The 23,626-nt window shown below is 36.9% G+C and overlaps 1 protein-coding gene across 16 annotated transcripts in view; it reads left to right on the top strand.

The window, feature by feature from the left end:
• The window catches only part of TAFA5 (TAFA chemokine like family member 5), a 502,678-nt gene that overhangs the window by 158,836 nt on the left and 320,216 nt on the right, over nucleotides 1-23,626 (top strand). For 2 of the 16 annotated variants that reach the window (XM_071423844.1, XM_071423847.1), the window contains exon 2: nucleotides 107-127. The exons of the other annotated variants lie outside the window; for them this stretch is intronic. In XM_071423844.1, the coding sequence (XP_071279945.1) occupies nucleotides 107-127 (21 nt within the window). The remainder of the gene's footprint in view (nucleotides 1-106; nucleotides 128-23,626) is intronic. 16 annotated transcript variants of the gene reach the window in all.

Below are 23,626 nucleotides of genomic sequence, written 5' to 3'. Positions count from 1 at the left end.
GTCTTATCTTTCCCATAAGAGTATTTATTATATGAAACTGAATTTTTTTTCTTTCTTTCTTTTTTTTTTTTTTTTTAACATGAATTATTTGATGTGGTTTTCCTAGAGGGACCTCTTGAAGTTTGTGGTAAGCTACTGGTTTCTTTGAATTTACTCCTTTTAATACCCTGTTAGAATTTTAGCTGACCTTATTACATCTTCCATTAGATAGTATTAATCTGTTTTCATTTGTCTAGTCAATCATAAGTGTGGAAGCAAAATTTTTTTTCTCTTTCCATTATGTTGAACTCACTGATGGCTCTTGCTTTCTTCCTTTCCTATGCTATGAGCTCCTTGAACCAAGTTCATTTTATGAGAGCCTCCAATTCCTTACTTATTTACTTTCTGGTAAAAAGCCAATTTAGGACAGCTGGTCCAATAAGTTACTTGGATGTTGCACATTTTCCTTTATGCATTCCGTACCTTTATGTAGTTTTTCGGTTATCTAGTGTATTTTTCCTAAAAGTTTTGAAGTCACAACCAACAGAATGTTTTTTTAAAGAAAAAAATATAAACCTTTTTCTTTAATTAGAACCTGAATGCTAAAATCCAAGTTCCAGCCTCAGATTTTTCCCTTGCTCCAGCATGGATCCTCCACACAGCTTACAGTCTTTCAGGATAAACCTGTTCCAACATGGGTTCTCTGTGGGCCACATTCCTTAAGGGATATCCACCTGCCCTGGCATGGGGCTCCTCCATGGGCTGAAGTGTGGATATCGATTCCACTGTCGTCTTTTCCCTGGGCTGTTGAGTGTTGATCTTGCTTTGCTGGATCCCTTTCCAGGTGCTGCATGGGAATCCCTGCTCTGGTGCCTGAAGCACCTCTTCCCTCTCCTTCTTCACTGACCCTGATGTCTGCAGGGCTGTTTCTCATACTGTTTTCCTTGTCCTACTTCGCTTGCGGTGGTTTTGCTCTTAAATACAAGTTCCCAGAGGTGCTGCCTTTGTGGGCAAGGGGCTCAGTCATGCCCTGTTGTGGGTGGTATGGACTCATCCGGAACTGACCATGTCCAGCCCAGGGCAATCCCAGCCTCCCATCACAGACCCCCAAGGCCTGGGCACTGACTGTTCAGTGAACCGGGACTGGTTTGTCCAATAGCAGTGGTAAGTGATTTGTCATCTTTCCTTCTCTCTGTCCTTGGTTCCTGATGCAGGTTCTAGGCAGTTGTCCCATTGAGAGTGGGACAGTGCATTCCATACCATGAGCATCAGTTCCTGTGCCACTGGAGGTGAGAGTGGCCCTTGGTTAAGCCACCACAGTGACGGGAGCCTTGTGCTGTATATGAACCTCTCAGAGTATAGCGAAATCTTGATTTCATTCTACTTTTTCCCAGCTGATAGTGCTGAAGGAAACCATCCTGAAAGGCCGTGGAGATACATCCCTCTAAAGAGTAGTGCTGCCTTGGAAACTGCTGAGCTCTTGCCTCTCACAGTCATGTAACGGTTGGTTGGTCACTAGGCATCCTGATTCATAAACAGTTTTCAGCCCTGACATCACTGAAAAGAAGTAATGATTTTATGGGTTTTGGTTGGGTTTTTTTTTTTTTTTTGTTTGTGTTGTTTTGTTTTGTTCTTGGTTTTTTTTTTTGGGGGGGAGGTTTGTTTTGGTTTTTTTTTTTTTTTTGGTTGGTTTAGTTCTGAGGTTTTTTTGTTGGGTTTTTTTGTTTTGTGTTGGTTTGGGTTTTTTTGTTTTGGTTTTGTTTTGAAATGCAGACAAGACATGGACAGAAGTGGGGAAAAAAGCCAAACCTAATCCAACCAACCAAGAAAACCTTCTTGGTCCTTGAAAGATCAATTTACTTGTGATCTAGTAAGATACTTCTGCTTTCTCTTAGAATTGATTTTTGTTTACATGGAAGGACATAAGCTTGACCCTTGGGTCAAAAGTCAGTTTGATAAAATTCTAACATGTTTCATTCAGTGGGATTTTGAGCCTGTATGAGAACATTACATTTTTATGCAAATGTATTAAAAAAAGTTTTGGGGGCTAGAATAAGAGTAAGTACTGAAAATTGAACCTGGTGATAAGGAGGTGATGAAAGTATACTACAATTGAATTAGCAGACTGAACCTTTATTTATCAGGTTATTTAGGATGCTTGGGACTGAGATTTTATGTACATTCTTGGTAATCTTTTTTTCAGAATTAAGTATCTAAGTCCCATATAGCTGAAGAGATAAAAGGTCTGATTTTTTATTTAAACAGAGTAATATGTAGTGTTATTTTGTAGCAGAGGGTGGAATTAACAGCATTTCTAGTAGGTTTTGTGTGTGTGTATGTGTGTGTCTGTTTCAGTTTTCTATGGTAATCTCTTTTTTCACATCTCTCCAGACCCTGAACTTCAGGGCAGGTACTGGGGGGATGAAGTCCCCCCCATTGTAGAGGAAGATCACATTTGAATCCACCTTGAATGTGTGTAAGTCCGTGGGACCCAGTGAGATGCATCCCAGGGTCCTGAGGGAACTGGCTGCTGTAGTTGTTAAACCACTCATTTCAAAAATTATGGCAGTCACTGAAGTTGTAAATAAGCCTGTCTCTTTAAAGGGAAAGTGTAGATGGCTTACACTGAACCATTTAAAAGGCATTTTCTAGTGCCTTCAAAAAATGGGTAAATAAATGCATTGATATAGGTGATACCTTTGGGGTAAACAAAAAAATTAAAAGGAGAATGCACTTACCCCATGTCTTTTATCTACTTAAAGCAATGATTCTGAACCCCCTCTGTCTTTCTTTATCCCTATTACCCTTCAAAATGGAAGGAATTTTTAAATGACATACTTTGAAAATGGTGGCTCAGAAAAAGAGGATTCTCTCTGTGTGTCTGTATCATGACAACCCAGATTTGCAGCCAGATTTCTGTGTACATGCTACAACACACTGATTTCAGCTAAGAACTTGAATAAAGAGTTGTTTTTGTGATCTATTTAGGAAAAGCATTAATACAATAACTTGTCTCTAACAACAACTTTCAATCAAGAGTAGTTGCTTGGACTATTTTCTGTAACCTACAAAGCCACACTTTTATTGAACATTAACCACTTTTCCCTCCCTTTTCTTTCCCTTTTGAATGTCAGTGCTAGAAACCAACAAAAACATCTTTAATAAATATACACATCATTAAATAGAAATTGAGAAGTTTATTCTTTAAACTTGGAATTAGAGCTCAAAATCAATTTTAATTACAATATTTCTGTACATTCTTTTCCATTTGTTTGCTTTGTTTAGATGTGTGCCTAATGCAGTCTTTAAATAATAATTTAAAAAAAGAAGAAATTACTTTGTACATCTTCGAAATCTAGCCTGGTTGATCTTTTCATAAAATGTATTGATAAAGGAATATTATCATTATTCATGTTCTGGTAAGACTCAGTGATTTTTAAAATTGAGTAACCATGGAAACACAACTGGGTAACATAAGGAAGAAAGTGTAGGGGTAAATTTACAGTTAGTCTTTTAAGAAAAAAGTTATTTCTGTTTTTACAGTATAATGTAGCTCAGTTTTTTATCTAATCTCTTACCCATTCGTGTGTGCAGGTATATTATGTATATGCATACACATATTGAACATATTGAATGAAAGAAAATAAAGATTTACTTTTTTACATTATTTCTAGTGTTTTGGATTTTTTTTTTTTGTTTGGGTGTTTTTTTGTTTTATTGGGTTTTTGTTTTGTTTTGGCTTTTTTGTTTGTTTGGGTTTTGTTTTTTCATTTTTATTTTTTAATTCAGAAAATTATAGCCAGAAAACTCACTAGCTTCTCCCCCTTTATTTTTGTTTCATGTATTTTTTTTTTCCTAAATGAGAGTTTGAGTAATCTTCCTAAGTTATAAGTTAGTTTTAAGAGGCAAATTTCTAAAGCATTGTGGTAGAATACTCTAGCAGTCAAGGCATTAGAAGGATCACAGATGGATTATTGGACCAAAGTGTAATAAAAATGTTACAAACGTAAGGTAAAGTCAGTTACTTGTTACTGTGGAAAGCATATGTTGTTTTTAATGTGATAAATCACAGAACTCGTAGGGGTTTGCGTAGTATTTGGCACACATTCTGGTGTCTGTCTTTTGTATTGCTTGTGAACGTGGACTAAAATATGTATTTTCTTTATTAGAAAATATTCCCCAGGTATTTCTGGACTATGCTTTCATATAACAACCTGCTGGGTGATGCTTTCTATCCTGTATATCCCTGTGAACCTCAGCCTGCTATTTTTCCTTAGGATTTCTAATCCACATGAGGATACGCATCTTTGTATGATGGAAGATGTGTTGAGTTCTGGGGTGTTAATAGCAGATTTTTAAAATATGCTTGCTTTCTCTCAATATCTAAAAGCCTTCATATATTTTAAGCAAAAAGGTCAAGAAGATTTTGAGCTTTCTTACTTTAAACTTTTGAAAGTTGTAGTTTGTGACTTTCTTTGGGATAAGAGTACTTATCTTCCTGACTAAATCAGCATTTCTTGTGAAAGAGGTACCTCTTTTCCTGAGTCTATTTTTTTGCCCATATTTCCTGCGCTCATCTTCTACAATCTCGTAGAGGAAGTTGAATGGGAAGCTAAGTCCCAAAATGTATTCTCTTTGTTCTGATGCAACCTCTAAAATGCATCAGATGTCAAGCTATGCCCACTGTGAGCAATTCATGAAGAAATTGCCTCAACATTTTGATCACAGTCAGGCTTTTATTATGAAAGTAACTAGCATAGAAAGACACCTTTAGAAGTGTGAAAACAAGCAACACAATGAACTAAAAAATGATGAAATTGAGCACAGCACTGGCACAGTACAGCTGCTGTCCCTGGCAGTGATTGTGGTCTTTGACAATAGTCTGTGACTGCCAGGAAAGCCCCACTCACTACAGGGAAGTAATTTCTGTTGGTTAATGTTCATTTTAATATCAATGTAGAGTTCAAGCCAGATCCCATCTGTGAAAAACTCTGAACTTTGGTAGATTTTTTGTGTTCATGAAATGGTCATATCAAGCTGCTTTATTTTTAAGATTTGTGTAAAGGTATACTGTACCTTGTCTGGCTTCATAAGTGATTTTCTATATATATGTTCTGAATCAATGTTGGAGACAGAGCTTTGCAATCAAAAGTCTATATTCAGCACTTCAAGGAAGACAAAAAAATAATAGTGTTAAATGAACATGGAAATCATTTGCACTGTAGAATATAAAATTGCTTTTTCCTTCCCTGGAGTTTATATGGTAAAGGAGACTCCTCATCTTCAGTGGAATTTTCAGTGTGCAGTATGGTAATACAAGATCACAAGTACTGTCTTTATTTCCCATCATTTTCCTAGTAGAGTTTATACACTAAAACTTACTTCCACCTGCATCTTGCTGAAGGATGAATCAAGTCCATCAGATGTTGCATGTCCTTACAGTATTCTGAAGTTCTGCAACCCAGAGTCACCAGACTCAGTAGCATTATCCTGTCACTTGCAAACTGGCTCATGTGCTTTATATTATACAGGGGAGACATTTTTGGATAAAGTCTAGATTCAGCCTGATGGCTTGAAACACATAAATGTCCTCATTTGGACTTGGTAGTTACCATAGACCCAATTATCTGTTGCCTACCAGCTCTCATGGTCATTCATAGCTATGTGAGAAGGTGTGGAATGCTACATTATTTAAAGTCCTTTCCTCCCTGACATGCTTATATAACTAAACTATGAATCTATGGAGTATCAAGCAAGTGATATTTGTGATATCAGCCTCTCAGTGTTGCAGGAATTCCTAAGTTAAATTTGATGAGTGTCAAGCCCTTGAAGGTGCTAGAACCTTTCTTGTTTTATTTTAATCTTGTAATGACCTTGAAGAGGTGAGGAACAAAAACATGCTCATTAACAGCAGCCTTAAAGTCCTTATAAAGATGGTTCTTGAAAAAAAGCCACCCTAGTGTCTTTTCTCTAGTCCTGTGCTCACCCTTCAAGGCTCCTTTTGGGTTTCCAGGTGATGGTTTATGGCTTCTCCTAGCCCACAGTCAGTACAGCTGTACAATCACTGTCATGAGGTTTTTGCTGAGCAAACTGTGATGTTCATGATGAGAATCCCCACCTCTTCACTTTTGGGGCCTTTTTAGGTTTATTTTCATGTGTTTCCTTGCCCAGGCTGCTACCTTCTGGCAGCTTTCAGCTCAGGGCACAGTTTGTGGGCCTTTACTAGGACTGACAGAAGTAGTTACTGGGCTACTCTTTATTTTAAAAGTGGTTTTGTATAGTGTCAGCCACATCGATTTCAGTGAGGATGAATCTATATCTTCAAGCAAAACATCTATCCCAATGCTTCAGATAGTCAGGTTTAAATCTCCAAGACATTTTGGATTATTTGTTCCAGGTGTCATGGTCTGTCTTACCATTCCCTCCAAATATGAGATCTTTACACTAGAAATAGCTGAGTAGTTTTAATTTATGGCAGCAGCCTATTTTCCTGCTGAACCTATGAGTTGCCTGTAAGCACTCTTTGCAGCCTAAGAAACATGAAATAGAAGATGGGAACTGCAAGGAATACTGAAATCCTTATGAAAGGTTCATGGCAAGTGGGAGCAGCAATGCGTGGGTTGCTGACAGGACATGGATTTAGGTATGAGCAAGGGAGGCACTGAGGGCAGTGATACAGGTACAGGATGAAAGAGGGTGGATAGCAATTCAGTGCTGCTGAAGCAATGAAGGCAATGAGTTCTTGGGGATGGCTGAGGTGCAGGCTGTTGTTACTGAATGAGGATTTGATGCATGTGTGTGCGTGGAGGGAATTTGCAATAGCACTGACAAGCAGAAGTTCTCATGCTGTTTTGAGATGTGTGGAACTGGAAAGAGCTCTAAATAAAAGCAGTAGCTTCAGATGCAGCAGGGCACAGCCTGCCTGTCTCCTCGTGCTACGTGAGCTTCCATCTTTGTGTGAGATCCACAGGTTTTTCTTTATTGCTTAATCATATGAAAGTCACTGGCATAGAATCATATGGTATCTCTAATTAATAGCCCTAATACAGGATGGCAAAGAGGTCAGCAATGGGAGATGAGTGGCATTTCTCAGAACTTAATGGTGAACAGTGGAGTCTCTTGTGGAGAAGCCACATATGTGCATGTTAGAGTGCATTAAAATTTGATTTTTCAACCTGAAGCTATTGTATATACATAGTGATAGACAAGATGAGCAGAGATAAAAAAAGTTGTGAGATAGATTAACCCTTCTCTTAGAATAATTTTGTCTTCTGTAAAGAAAAAATGTCATGAGTTTGGGTCAGTCTTTCAGGGAGTAAGAGTCAATGTATGACTTTTTGTGGAGTTCTGGAAATACTATTTATATTTTCCTTAAGTATAGTATGCTAGAATAGTTGTCCTGGATCAAAAAGAATTATTCTCATTAACCCTTAAGACTCTTGGTGTGACTTGCACTTTTGAATCTCTAGAGACAAGTAGAACAAGATATGCTGTCCTAAAATATATAATGGATTGTAGCCTTCTGCCAAGAAGAAACTGGTATGTAAAAGCTTTGTTCATTATATACTAGCTGATGACTTAAAGTTGAGTTTTCAAGCCAGAGTGCTTATCTTCTTTGAACCATTTCTTTCCCCAATTTTCCAATGCTTATGTAGCTCCTGCAATTTGCTTGTAAAGTGGAAGCCTTGTTTGAAGTTTTGTTTCAAAATGGGAATAATACTGAGAAAAATCTGAATCTTAGAGATTCTTTAAATTGGGAATCACTTGTTAGTTAGCTTTAGTTCTACACTGAGCAACAGCAGTGCTTTCCTCAGTCTCAGTTTTGAAGGGTAAATTAATATGAAGAAACATTCTTCTGAAAGTAGTCTGTTATTCTCTCAGCAGACAGAGAGAAATGATATTTTGCCTCTGAAAATCTGCACACATTTTTTTCATTATTATTTATGTATTTTTCCATTCAAGAGAGGTAGGTAGGAAAATTGATCAGAATCCCAGAGTGGGTTTGAGGGAGCCGTAGCATATCTCTCTCCATCCTTGCCCTCAGAAGTAACAGCTTCAAAACACAACAGTGGCAGCTTTCAGTTGCTGCACTGCACTGCAGTATCAGCTCCTTTCCAAGCAACAGCTGATCACTGCACCCTGCTCAGTGCGTGGTGGAAAAATCCATGTGCCTGTGTAGGTGGAAACATGTGTCAGCCTATTGTGCCACTATCCAATTCTAATAGTAATAGATGAGGCTTTGCTGTTCATTTATTCGTAAGTGCTGAATTATGGAGAAATATTAAGAATCAATGATCCATCAAATGCAAGACCTGAGTTTCCTAGAAAACTGCCTGCTAATTTGCTTACTGCTTATTCATACTGAGGTTTTTCCTGTATTCATATATTTCTATGTATTAACTGGTCTTTGGCTCCCCATGTTGGAACAAATTTTTTTACTTAACTTGTGAAATGCTTGAATTGTCAATTCCAGAACTGTTTCACTCAGTGATTACAGAATGCATCATTTATAGTAATTTTGAAATGTTTAATGTCAAAAACTTTGAATCCTCCTCTTCGATTTGGAAAGTAAACAGGTTTGCTATGAGAGGAAGGGTTTGAAGATGGCTGCCAAAGATCACTGTCTATGAACTGTTCTAAGCAATTATTTCTACTGTTGATTGAGTTGACTTATGTTTTGCCATGAATATGAGCTGGGGTGTTGGGTTTCCATTTGGCTTATGCATAGCAGAACTGGCAGAATGTATTTGCATCTATTTTCGATACTGCCAAGCTTCAGTTGCCCACCTATAAAAGCATTTTTTCAGTAAGTCTTTTATTCCAAAAGAAGTGGATTGTATGACTCTGTTGATATACCTAGTGGTACAGCTGAGGGCACATCATGAAAAGAGAATATTCTGCTGTAGGTCTTGATGATAGTGCCAGTCTTCAGAAAATATTTGGAAAAGTGTAGAGGAAGGATGATATTATAGATGATGAAGAGATTTGGGATTTTAAATAGTCCAGTCGTGTGAGACTGGACAAGGCACACTGTCTGTCAATCCATTTATAAAGTGGTACAAACTATAGTTACCTTGTAGAGATTTAGTAAAAATAAATTAATCATATTTGAATGGAGTTTTGGGAGATTTGGACAAAAAACACTATCATTTACTGTAAGTGTTGCATAAGATTTAGGGTGTAGGAATGTTTATTGCAGTATACTGCACTCACTGGCAAGACAGCATTTTGGGTTATTTATATGCATTCTTTTTTTATTTGTTCTACTTATATGTTCTTCATTCTTACTTTTTTTTTTGTGCAGTTCAAAAATCTTTTACCATACCCTTTTATTCAGTTAAATTTCTTTCTCCAGTTGTTACACCTCACTTTTTCCTGCTGACCTTCCTGGACCAACATTCCCTTTCTTGGAGGCTATGTGGCTGACAGCTGTGAATGAATTTCATGAATTATCTCCTCCTGTCCCTAGCTCCTCTTCTATCCCTCCTCTGCCTGAATCTGTACCATTATGAAAGAAACTCAAGACTGTGAAAAATCATCATTTACACTTTTTTCTCTTTAAAATGTGTTTTTCCTTAATGTGAAAAGCCTTATCTAGCTCAATAGATATTTTTCCCAGAAATTATGTGCTGAATTTGTGTCTCTGTATTTTTAAGTAATTATTTTAAAATCTGAAGGTAGTACAAAGTTTTCCCAGAATCTACTTTGGAGAACTCTTGATCTCTAGTTGTGGATTTCGTGAAAGATTTGTAGAATTTCCTGTATACAGCTGCTCTTTGTTTCCTCTAGGTATTTTTTTCTATGGATTTTTGTCTTTATCAGGGATTTTTTGTCCGTTTTTGTTTAGCAGTGTGTTTTCATGTAGGAAGTCATAGCAGTTTCTTTTCTTTGTCATAACCTGTAATTTCTGAGAGTTTTTTATTTCTTCTTCTTTATAATTTTTTGTTTCTTTTCAAGTTCAATTATCTTTGGTTTTAAAGTTTTTAATATCATTCCTCTTTTCAGTACTGTATGAGCATTTTTGGTTAGAGATTGAATATATGCACCTTATATAGAAACAGTATGTTCCATGAACTAAACAGTGATCATAAAGTTTATTAAACCTAGAGAACTGTATATTCCATTTGATCCACGAGTATAATAAGATACAACTAGAGAATGGTAGAGGTCCTTTGTTTGCAACAGAAAGCAATTCTATTGTTTTGATAGCAATTCTATTGTTTTGATAGGAGTGTACTAAGCACTTAGTCTTAGATCAAAATGAGTGGAGGAATGTTTTTCAGTCAGTAAGATGAAGACCAGTGAAGATAAATGCAAACTACTAAATTTAGAAATGAGGAATCAAATGTTTGTGTTAAAAATAGGAAATCAATGTGTAGACATCAGTAGTGTATAAATGTATCTGGGTGTTAGAATAACCACCAGTTGAAATTAATTAATGATGTGATTCTTCTGCATAAAAAAAGAGTAAATTGCCCTGGGACATGCAGACAGGAATGTCATTTGTAACACATGGGAGTTGCTACTAAGCTTATTTTTCCTTTTTTTCATTGAGTGGGATGTCACAGAAGCAATTTGCATGGTCTTGGGCATTAGGCTGAAAGAATGAAACAGATGAATTGGATGGCCTCCAGAGGAGACAAACAATAATCAGCAGCAGATATTAGAAGGACAAAAGAACGTTTCTTAGTACTCAGTAGAAAGGTTGACAGGTATATATGTCAATATCATTGCAAAAAAAGTTTATCTTCTAATGTAGGAAAGATTAGCATGAGCAATTGATGGTTCTGTTTCCCAAATGATAACAAATTGAACAAAAATAATCAGCATGCTCCATAACACTGGGAATCTGGGACAAGAAAACTCTTTATGTGACAGCTAAATACTTGGAAAAACTCTAGGGTGTCTCTGTCTCTGGATGCTTAAAATAGGTAAGGCAAATCTGTATTAAGAATATTCCAAGGGTGTGGTGCCCTCCCCCAGAGTAAGGGGGATGCATAAGTGATGCCTCAGGGTTTAGCTTTTACGTTTTTCAGATTTTGTACTGCTGTACTGCTTCTCATAGAAGCCACTGCTGTAGTCCCCCTACTACCAAAACCTGGCCACACAAGCCCAATAAAATGAGATTTTAATGAGGTTTTAATTTTTAGTGATTTTTATCTTTTCTTGTCTATTTAAGCCAGTATGTGTTTCTGAGATGTGATAATGTAAGCTTTGAAAATATTTTAATGATTTTATAAGACAAGGTTTTTAGGAAGATGTAGTAAGACATTTTACACATATATATATATTAAAATACATAAATATGCACATACATACATACATTACAATGTGTAAATATATATTAATAAGTCTTCATTATATATGTTTAGATAGATGTGTGTGTGTGTGGGGGCATTTGAGCTTTATAAGCAAGAGATGTTGGAAAAATAAGCCAGTTCCTGGATACAAAACCATGTATTCAAAACTGAAAAAAAGACACTACATGTTGGAAATAGTTGCTCAGTTTAATTTATTTATGTTAATTTAATATACAGTTTGAGAAACAATGGAAAGGGTTTTTTTTTTCCTGTGGGACAGTAGAAGCTGCTAGCAAGGCTGAAGGTATTCAAGTTGTTAACTGTGGGATGAAAAGAGACAGATAATTATTACCTGTGGAACATGGAGAAGTTATCTAGGGAGAAGATGTGAGTGTGATAATAATGTGTAATTGTTATATCTGTGATTTTTAGTATATGGAAAAGCTATAAGTTTTAGTCCCAAAGCTGATCTTTTAAAATTATTTTGTATGTCTCTGTTTTGAAAGAGGTTGAATGATCAACCTGAAATGTAAGAAGTGTTTTGTGAAAACTGTTCTTCCATTAAGTGGATGTCTTGTCTTTTACTCTTTCATATGTGAGTTCTGCTGCTACAGGAAGGTCTCTTCACTTAGCCCTACATAATTTTATACCAGTGTTGGTGCCTCCCATGTGTGTGTGCACAGGATCCATGCATTGATGGCTCTGTTATGCGAGGTGTTTATGCCAGTTGTGAAAGGGTACATTTTCTATTTTTCATTCTGGTGAAGATGTATTTACTGCAGCATATGTTGATGGCAATTTTGATGATAAGTATGCTAGGGTGGAGAGTTGTTTTAAAATTAGGCAGATGAGAGGAGGTTTGGGTTCCCAGCTTGTTCTTCAGTTACACTGAACCTTTTGCACTGAGGAAATTCTTTCAGTTTTTGAAAATTAGACCACAGATTCTTAGGTACACAATCTTTAAATCAAGTTTAGTTGTTATTGAAAGTACTAATGCATTGTGACTATTCCAGCAGTTTAGTAACAGAAGTGGTTTAAGCCTTCTCATCTTCTGAAAGAATGTTTTTTACAATAGTAAATATCAGCTTTTGCATGTATTTTAACACAGCAAAAATAAAACCAATCCTAGCCTAAAGATATATAAAATATAAAGTAAATTTCTAAGTATTGATTTCAAAATGTAGCTATAATCTGTTGCAGAAGGTATTTCATGCATAGATTAGGAACCTTTGATCTGAGGATCGCAGAAGTTTTGATTATTTGCTCTTCCAGTCATAATAAATGCAAAAGACATCCTCGCTAAATGGCAGAAGGATATTGCTTTCAAAATAGTATAAGTCACTATAATGTTAATAGGGGAAAGACACTATACAAATATGATGGGTCCTGTAATAGCTTTCTGTATGAACATTGGAAAATGATTGTCTGAGTAGGTGCGTAGCTGTGCTGCCAGCAGCGTGCCTGGAGATGAAGGATGGAGTGAGAGAGAGAAAAGGTAGCTCTGTATGCTCCACTGCAAGGACAAGAGCTACCACTGTCAGCCATAAATGCTACAGCAGCTCTGCTTCAGCCAAAGGGGCCTGTTGGACTTGCTAATGGAATATACCACTTGACAAAAGAAGGACTTAGTGTTCTAACCCAGTGTTAGCAGCCTTCACTGCATATAAAAAGCAGTCTCTGCTTTATCTGGACAGGATTGGCCTTTTTGAAAACCTTGAAGTGAGCAAACACTTCCTGTGATATTTTCTAGAGAAATTAGAACTGTCATTTATATTGCCATAACTCAAAGGAAAGCTTATATAACACAGGCTGGATTTAAGTACAAGATTAGGAAGCTTAGGTAAGCATGTCGGCTTTTTTGTTATTTTAAAATAATTTGCTATAATGTTTTGTCTGATTTGGCAAAAAAAGCTTCTAGATTCACTTGCTGACTGGTTTAAAAAAGGCTACTTGTGTATGCCATGACCACCTGAAGGAGAGAAGGGTTTTAAGCCTTCGTGGTAATACGTGCTTTGATAGCCAAGTTCAAGTAAATGTGTCTGCACCCTCGTAAAATGTTATAGCTCTCAGGTATTAAAAGGCTTCTTTTGGAAGTTACTGCTCATTGCATCAAAATTGGTGGTGCAGAACACAGACCAATCACACCAGTCCTGTATTTCAGCTATGCCACCAACCTCCTTGGCATTTGAGGAATCAAACCTCAAACAGAGGCAGGCTTGCATTAAGGTATGTTGTGGTCTGGAAGGGTGGGCACAGACATTCTGGGTTTGCTGTGGCCAGTGTACCTGCTGGCAGAGCAGGCTGGGTACAATCCTGTACTGCCCCGGAAACATTTCTGAGTGTTTTAATGTGAAAACTGTTAAAACTGGTTTAAGGGCAATTGAGGCAGTTACTTGTTTGCACAGCCACATTCAATTAAAGTGTGATGCTATGCACACTTTAAAGACAAGCTTAAGTATGACATCCATACTACTTCTGCACTCATGTAGGCTGTTGAATTTTGGGTATTGTTACCACTAGTTCATACTCCAAATAATCCTGTTGGAATTAGACAGACATTCAGAGTATGGCCAGGGAATTCAGGGAAAAATGTTCTACTAACATGTTAATTAACCATTTGAGGAGGTCTTCCTATGCCATAGAATGGTCTGCTGAGAATAGGTATTTTATCATCTTTGTCCCAGGTACTGTTGGGTGAGTACAAACAACACTGGCCATGTGGCTTAGCAGCACCAGATGTACTTCTGCAATGAAAAGAAACCCTAAGAATTACAGATTTGAAAAACACAAATGGAGAGAGAAGAGCAGAGCCCTGAAATGCCAACACAGAGAGTGAAAATAGGGCTGCATTGCTTACCAATTAACAGTTTTGGTGGAAGCTTATTCTGCAGTTATGTGATTGACTCTTTCATGAGTTTCCATTTCTGAGAACTGATTTAAGGCATTGTGTTTATTTATAGTATTATGCATAAACATTGCAATTTTTTTCAGATTTTATGCCTAGTGCTGGTGAATTTGTGGTTTTGCCCATCATAGGTATACATGAGACAAATCTGTGTGTAAATCACATGCTGTGCATATGACAGCTACATTCCTGATTGTGAAATTTATGAAGTGCAGGAAGAATGGCTGACTTAGCCTGTGTTGTGCCATGACTCACAGGAGTCTTCCCATTTGCCTTATGAATGTCTGTAGGGAGAGGATGCTGGCTGCATCTTCTGAATTATGGAGCCAAGTATTGGAAGAGAGGATCTTTTCTAGAGCTGCTCATGCCTGTGAGTCTTTAGAGACAGCTGTTTAAAAAGCAAAACAAAACAAAAAATACTGGCAGCATTAAATGTAAGGACTCAGAAAGGAAATTGCCTAGTATTCAGTTTGATAATAAGTGCCATCAATTTTGGATGTTCACAGGCTTATGTTCTGTGTCTCTACAATTAAAAAGAAAATAAGAAAAAGCATCAGAGAACATTAGCATAATTGTCATAGTGCAAAGGCTTTGCATGAAGTCTATTAGTATTTTCCTATCTGTTAATTAGTAAAGGAACAATTTCTACAAGATTTCTTAGATAAGCGCTGCACTTCAAAACCTGTATTTGCAGAAATAAGACCAGAGGCTCTCCAGCTTATGAAAGGAAACAAACTCCTGGAATTTTCCGTAAAATAAGTACATGAGTGGAAGAAGTTATTACTGAAAGATAAATTGATTTAAGAGATACTGAAAGAGACAACTGGAAAGGTGGTCATCTTAGAATCATAAAATTGTTTAATTTGGATATAAACTGTAAGATCATCGAGTTTTACCACGAACCCACCACTGCCAAGTCCACCACCAAACCATGTCCTTAAGCCCCACATCAGCATGTCTGTTAAATACCCTCAGGAATGCTGACTCAACCACTTTCCTATGCAGCTTGTTCCAGTGCTTGACAACTCTTTCAGTGAAGAAATTTTTACTAATATCCAATCTTCACACACTCATTCCCAGCAAACTTGAGGCTATTTCCTCTTGTCCTATTTCTTCTGACTTGGGAAAAGATACCAGCCCTGGGCTACAACCTCTTTTCTGGTAGCTGTAGGGTGATAAGGTCTCCCCTGAGCCTCATTTTGTCCAGGCTGAACACCCCCAACTCCCTCAGCTGCTCCTTATGAGATTTGTGCTCCAGACCCTTCACCAGCTCTGTTGCTTTCTATGGACACGGTCCAGCACCTCAGTGTCTCATTCTAAGGGGCCCAGAACTGAACCCAGCACTTGAGGTGTGCCTTCACCATGTCAGGAAAAGGGGGGCAATCACTGCCCTGCTCCTGCTGCTTACACTGGTTCTGATACAGGCCAGGATGCTATTGGCCCATTTGGCCACCTAGGCACGCGCTGGCTCGTGTCCAGCTGGTGTCAGCCAGCACCCCCAGATCCTTTTCTGCCAGGCAGCTTTCCAGCCATGCTGCTCCCAGCCTGCAGCATTCCATGGGGTTGTCATGACCCAAGTGCAGGATCTGGCACTTGGCCTTGTTGAACCTCATCCAGTTGTTCTTGGCATTGATCCAGTCTGTCCAGGTCCCTCTGCAGAGCCTTCCTACCCCACAGAAGGTCAGTGTTCCTGCTCATCTTGGTGTCATCTGTAAAATGATTGATTTGATCCCCTTGTCCAGATCATGATACACACTGGATACAAAGGCCTCTCAAATCTTATGCTTAAACTAATTTTGAATACTCATACAGCTGGTATGAGTACTGATCAAAGTATAACCACAGCAGCAGGCAGCATGGCTTCCACCAGGCACAAAAATATTTATCTGAACCTGAAAGCTTTTAAGCCTGAACTGGACTTCCCATTAATCTGTCACACTATATTTTTGAGTTTGGTAGTATCAACACTGCCTGATTCTGTCTACAGGAACTGTAATGTCTCAGGGACTGTTATAACTGGATGCTGGAGTGTCCAAAATAAGTGAAGACACAGACGGTACTAATCTGAAAATAAGCTCCCCAATGGGTCATTTTCTAATCTGCAAACTGGGGCAGTGTTTAAGGCCTTTCCAAAAGATATCTATATTGGTACTATAACATTGTCACATGTTATGCATCTTTGGCTACACTCCCTCTGTTTACACAAATGAAGATCAGTATATGTGGGTATTTTGATAGGTGTTTTTTTGCTGTCGTTTTGTTGATGTCTGAAATATTTTTATTTACGTTACAAAACCAAACATTATGATCCATTTGGTAGAGAGAGATAGTAAATATAGAGAGATGTCAGCATGCATTGTTGGCTTGGACACCCCAGCACAGTGTCATTAAATCTCATTCTGGTTGGGGATGATTCCCATTCAGCTGTTGTGCAGTGCAGTCAGAATGAGTTCAGTGTCCGTCCACATCTGTGCAGATATTCAAATTGCCAAAAAGAGTGAAAGAAAAGGAAGGAGGAGGAGGGAAATATGCCTAAGGTTACAGACTGAATTACCGGTGAAGCTACTGTGTTAGTTTAGTCCTTTTTCAGGGATGCCACATTGCCTTCTACTGCCTTTTAACTCTCCTGACCTTTACACAAAATTCAGTCATGGGATACCCTTAGGAGTGGTTAGCTCTTAGATTGCTGTATTCTGTTATACAACTGTTTTGCACTCACTGTTTTCTCGTACCTCTAGGTTTTGTATTGTAGTATTACATTTATTTTGTAAGACAAAAACACTTGTAAATCAGCCTTACAGCTGTATTCAATTTTATTTTTCTAGTTTTAATATTCTTATGTTGCCCAGGTTTGTTTACTTCTTAATAAAATTTTCTTGAATAATTTTGACAGTATCATCCAAAATTGTCATAATTTTGGGGGTTTTTTTGTGGTTTTTTGTTTGTGTTTGTTTGTTTTGGTTTTTGGTTTGTGGTTTTTTTTACTTGCTCAGATAGTATATTTTTCCTGGAGAAAGTTCTTAAAATGTCATACTAAAAGAAAAGTGGTTACTCTTTTCAAGTCTGCAAAGTATAGACCGTGTTGCTATGTGCATGTTTATTACATAGATAATACAATGTTGATCTAGTAAATCCTAGTAAGTCTATTCAAATAAATGTAATAATTTACTGTATGCTTTCTTCTGAACAGAAAAATTCTTGAAGTCATGGTAGAAAATATATGCGTATTAATGCATATACATTTCTCTAAAATCATACTTCAGCTCAAACTCAGACATTAAATTTTATTCCTGAATAATAGGATTTATTCTGTAATGCTATATTGCTAGTGCTCAGTCTTGGACTCAAATCTTTTTCTGCTGTGCTAAAGCAGGACAAAAAGAAACTCCTGCCCCAAAGATCTGACAGTCTCAGGTCTGAGCAGAGAGATAAGAGTTGAAGGAGGCAGGATGGTGTTACAGCACATTCTCATCTTACCCTCTCTTGTTGGGTACTTTGCTGAAAGAAGGAAAGGTGTCTCTTACTAGAGTAACTGATAGACTTGGAAAAATCCTCCAGAATTTCACACATGTGGCAGGTCTGAAACAGATTCTAAATACATCCTGAAAGAATTTGCTCTTGACTAATTCATCAGCTGATTTGAGAAGCAGCAGTAGGTATTTCTGTTGAGCATTGTTTTACATTACCAAAAGAAAGAGAGGGCATTCTAGCAAGACAGTTTTAAGCCTATGTTTCAAGGAGCATAATAAAGTTTTGGAATGAAAACACCTGACAGCTGTTATGAGAGTCAGCAAGGTGTGTGTTTGAATCTTTGAGCTTGTTGAAGGCATGTAAAACAGCAAGAGTTGCTACTCCAATTTGAAAACATGGTCTTACCTTTACATTGATGTGCCTGATATTTGCAAACTAGCATTGGAAAAGTTACAGTAGGTGCTCTGGAATGTTTAGAAGGGCTTTAATGGGATGGGAGATACTTTGTTGTGAGACAGACAGCATGTGGCCTTCTCTCTGCTTTCTGAAGCCAGGAGAATTCTTTCTGCCTGAATAAGGCAGATTGGGGTTGGATTACCTTGAGGAAACAAGGTCCACAAAAATTTATACAGTTTGATTATGATATATATTTTTCTCTCTCTTCATTTCTAGTTTCTAGAATTTATTTTATCTGTGGATTTTTGGGTTTTGCTTGTATGGGTTTTTCCTGATTGTTGTTTGGTTGTTGTGTTTTGTTTTGTTGTTTTTATGTTTGGCTGTTCTGGATTTTTTTTATTATTGTGGGGTCTTTTTGTCATTTATTTTACTAAATTATTTTATTGAGTGTTGCTAGAATATTGGATATAGTTTAATGTCCATGTTAACCCTTTACCTTCATTTTTTTTACCACCTCAAATTATCATAGAAACAGAAAAATCAGATCTTTATGCCAGCCTGAATGGCTGCCAGAGCTGCTTCCCAGGTGCTCTAGGGGTCTTGGTGCCTGGAAAAAGTAGTGTAAGTGTCCGTGTTGTTGGCCAGGGGCTGGTTGGCTATAAGAGCTGCCCAGATATGCAGGTAGGTGATTCAGGAACAGAATCAGCTGTGTCTTAGTTCAACATGTATTTGCTGAGGAGGCAAACAGTCTTCTTGGAGGTCTGGCTGCCCTTCGTCCTTACTGAGCCAGAAACCTCAGGAGCTCTGCTCCATATCAATGCTTTTGGCAGCCTTGTGCAGAGAGAGGAAACACAGGACAGACAGACCAGCTGCCAGAGCTACCGGTGGAAATAATCCTGATACTGGCTTTGGACTTTAAAATATAAATAGATTTCTTTTGAAAGTTTTGCTTATATTGGCCCAACATTCTTTGCTGGGAAAAGGCCTACCCAAAAGATTAACGGACATTTCCAGTTAGAATAAGGCACCACAGAAAGTAATTACTATCTTTCTTTAGAATATGGAGAACTTCCCATGGTGCAGTGCTACACTGGGAGAGGAAATAAATGAAGATTTGATATTAATGTTTTCTTCTTTGTGCAACCATTTAACCATTTCTCTTTATTTCACGATCACTCTAAATTCTTCTATTTCTCTTGTGCTTCTGCTTCTATGTCCAGTGGAGATACAATTTCAGGCCAAGAATAAAGGAATGGATCTTTATCTTATTTTCATTTTAGCAGTCAGTAGAGCACCTCTGTGAGGTACATATACACTAAGATAGACTAAAAATTCCATGTTGTCTTTTTCCTTTCTCTTTTGTGTTTTGTTGTTTTTGTTTTTTTTGGTTTTTTTTTTGGGGGGGGGGTGGGTTATTTGGCTTTGGGGTTCTTTGGGGTTTTTTTGGTTTTTTGTTTTTGTTTTTTTTTTTACAGATGCAGATTTCATGGAAATCACTAATTACAGCACAAAGGGATTGAATGTGTTTTCAGTTTCCTAAAGTCCCATTCTTGCCTTGAGTATCGGAAAATGCCCGATTTATTAAATTGAGAATTCCAAATGTAAGTATAGGTAGGAAAGCAGGCTTTATATCTTACACTACTCTAGGATCTGTGTGGATTCCCTTTTTTGGTAGAAATTTCAGAACTGTTTGAATGTTGAAGTATTATGATTTTTTAAATAACTTCAGAAAGGTTTCAGGGTTTTATACTGGTCTTTTGAAAGTCAAAAAAAACCTCAGCATTAAATATTTTCTGAAGAGCAACTCTTATCTCATGTGATGAGTCAAGCCATCAAGACTTTATGTAAGTAGAACTACTTTTTTCTGATATCTTCCTATAGTATCTATATATAGAGAATAGAAAAAAGGTAGGACATCCTACAGTATTGAAGATGTAATGAATAATCAGTAATCATAGAATTGTTAAGGTTGGAAAAGACCTTTAGGATCATCAAGTCTAGCCATCAGCTCAGCACCACCACAGTGCTCACCATGTCCTCAAGTTCCAGTTAATAACTCGGAAAAATTGGATCTAATTATTTTACATTTGGCATTGAAATTTATTGAATTTCCAATGGAGTGAGTTAAACAGGTTTTGACATGAGTAGAAAGATATACTAAGCCAGTAAGACTCAAATATTTCTTCTCATCAACTAATTAAATGACATTTTATTAAACTAATTATGCTGTCCTTAGATAACAGAAAAAATAGTTTCTTAGGAGTGTTCCACATGTCTCAATGAATCCATTGATATGTTTTAAATCTGGCTATGAGTGTTCACATACTACAAGTCACTGCATAGTTCTATGTGTTCCATAAATAGAATGGATATTTTTAAATGGTACATGTGTGGATTTGGAAGAAAAACTGAGCTGTCACTAACAGAAAATTTATGCTGGCAACTGTGATAAAGTATCACATTTAAAAGGATTTGTGGGGAGGTTGTTTTGTTATTTTGACTTAGAGATTGTGTGACGATGAGAACCATTGAAGCATATTGCACTGATTAAATGTAGTATTTGTCTCAAATGTCACAAAACATATGGAATACCAGGAACATTCATCACTGTTTGAAGGGACCATCTAAAGCCTTGATAGCCTGGTACAACAATAGTGCCAGTAAAATAGTGAATGTAAAGTTTTGGTAACATAAAAACAAGTGAAATAATGTTAGAAACAAGAGAGTTAGACTGCTGCAAAATTACAGCTCCTTCTTCCTCCTGCATATCCTCCTCCTCTTCAGAAGGAAGAACTAAGACTGTGTTTAGGAAAAGCCATACCAGTGCTATTAGCTTTACCCTACCAATAAACAGACATTGAATCTGCATATCTATTTAGGATTAAAAAAAAAATCCAAACTCTGTATGCAAGAGGGGATGGACACAAAATGTATTTCACCTGAACATGTGAATTTTGCTAAATCAGATGTGGTTTTTTCCTCAGTAAATGATAACAGTGATCAGTCTAATTTTAGTGGAGCAGGGAAACACTGTTATGACAACTTGATTTTTAAAATACCTGTAAGATAGTGTTAAGGGAGAGGAGAAGGTACGTTCCTGGAATCAATCCACTAATCTAAATAGGTTGGTTGCTCACTTGCAAGGCCATATTTTAAATGCATTTTAGATGGAATGGAAATTGAGAATTGTCAAATGTTTGAAGTCCTTAAAAGAGTCAGTTTCTTTAAAGTGTCCTTATTCCTCTTCCTTTTAATATCCCACATTGAAGCTTCATGCGATGTAAAGGCAAACCTAATTTACCATTCTGAGAGACAGACCTAGAGCTACTGTTTAATGTAAAAAAATAGCTTTTATCAAAAAGAGAAAAAAATATGAGAAAATCTCACCATTACAAGACATTATATGAAGAATTTTAAAAATAATGTAACTAGCAAATTTCAACGCTTAATCACATTGTATTTCTCAGAGTTTTTTGACAAAGAGGCAGGGCTCTATCAGACATTAGGTGTTACTCCAGAGTGCCAAACGTCCTCCCCTTCCTCCTTCTTCCCCCAGCTTTTATTGCTGAACACAAATGCCATATGGTCTGGAGCATCCCTTTGGCCAGTTGGGGCTGGCTGTCCTGGCTGTGTCCCCTCCCAGTTTCCTGTGCAGCCCCAGCCTCCTTGCTGGCAGGGCAGCCTGAAAAGCAGAAAAGGCCCTGATGCTGCCTATGCCCTGCTCAGCAGTTACTAAATCACCCCTGTGTTATCAGCACTGTTCATCACAAATCTAAAACACATCCCTCTACCAACCACTATGATGAAATTTCAAGTGACCAAGCCAAAGTCAGTTTTTACTTAATCTTTAAGATTTAGAAATCAAAACTTCCGTGCAGGAGAACTTCAACAGAAATATGTCTCTTTAATAATTCCCCTAGTGCTATTTTTTTTTTTTTTGTGATATTCAGTTGTAATTGATTTTTTTAATTCCACGAGACAATGCTACCTTTTCTTTTCTTGGTGAGGTTTTTATGGAAAAAAAACTCTTCAGACTAAGTAGCCTGAGCTTTAGTATACACAAAGAAGCAAAAATGCATTTTGATTACTGAAACTTCAGGGATAAGAGGAAACATACTTATCGCATGTCAGTTGCATAACAAACATAAATAAGTAGTAAAAATACCTGTAGCTTTCAGATATGTAATTCAGGTGGAAACCAAGCACTTTTATAGGTTAAAATTATGTTTTGATCAAGAATAAGACATAACTGCCTATTTTGGTTTCCCTGTATTATGTAGGTGTAGCACAAAACTTTTTATATTCACTTATTATGTGTTCTGAATTTAAATTAGAGTTCAAAGATGCTACATAAAAGGAGAAAAGCGCACTTTAAATTAAAATAATTTCTAAATCCACTGTATTTATTGACTTCATTTTAACATGCAATTTAACAAAAAAATGTTATGCATAGGTAATTGTTGCCTTTTTAATTTTCCCAGAAAGAAACCAATTTTCTCCCTTCTTTTCCCAGAAATGTATCTCTAAATTTTTCTGTATTTAGAACTAGCTAATGTTTTTTTGGGTTATGGGGGGTAGAAGTCATAAAATTGTATTTTACATAATTTTATACAATTTAGGAAAAAAATGCCAATTACATATCTTTGTTAGATATGTATGACATTAATTGAAGATCCAAACATAGTTCTTGAATATTTGCAGATTCAAAATATTGTTCTGATTTATGTAGCATGAATTATTGTCATCTACATGTTGAATAAATCAAAGCACCAAGTGATATAATGATTATTTTGAGCCTTATTGTTAAGTTTTGTCTATACACTGAACCTGTTGCAATATAGACTGGCATGTGAATTTAAAAGTGGTGAGTATTCCATGCTGTCTTCAGTTAAACTAAAGTGAACAAAATTACCTGAACACAGAAAATTTTGGACTAATGGAATAAGAGTGTCTGTAGGAGAAGCTATTATAGGTTGTTTTCCCTGGGTAGATAAGCTCAGAGCCAGTGGAGGAGCTGGGTTGAATCTGGGTCATCTGACTCCTGCTTGTATAGCCAGTTCTCCCTACTAAAAGCCTCATCGTGTGGAATTATGTGGTGTTTTCTACATTTGTACTGTGTTGTTAAAGATTATTATGGGATATCTGTTGTTATGATTTTATAGTGTCCTACTGTGACATCTACTCAGTGAATAAGTTGCAGTTTCTAAAAAACAAATTAATGTCCCCCTGTTGTTTTGTGCTTTTGGAATACATGTTCTATATTTTCATTGGTTGACATAGGCAAAGAACTTTTTTTTTTTTTCCTAGCATCTTTATTATCTTTTGGAGCAAAAGTCTTGCATGTTTCCTTTTTGAAAGCTGGGTAACAATCCTATTTTGTGGCAGTTCAGGACTGAACAGATGATGTAGACTTCAGGAGACAAAATACACTTGTGAAATCTGTAGCTAGGTCATGTAGATCTTGTTACAGATTTTAGACATGACAGTTGCCAGGTAAATTTAAAAAAATAAAAATGTAAAATTCACAGTTGACTATTAGTGGAAACCAGTTTCAAGGTAGAGGACAAGATTCTAG

The sequence above is a fragment of the Agelaius tricolor genome, unplaced genomic scaffold, assembly GCF_023055355.1.
Source record: "Agelaius tricolor isolate 1412-34295 unplaced genomic scaffold, bAgeTri1.0.p SCAF_3, whole genome shotgun sequence".
Lineage (NCBI taxonomy): Eukaryota > Metazoa > Chordata > Aves > Passeriformes > Icteridae > Agelaius > Agelaius tricolor.
The sequence above is the reverse complement of the archived record's forward strand: the minus strand, read 5'-3'. Positions and strand labels throughout refer to the sequence as shown.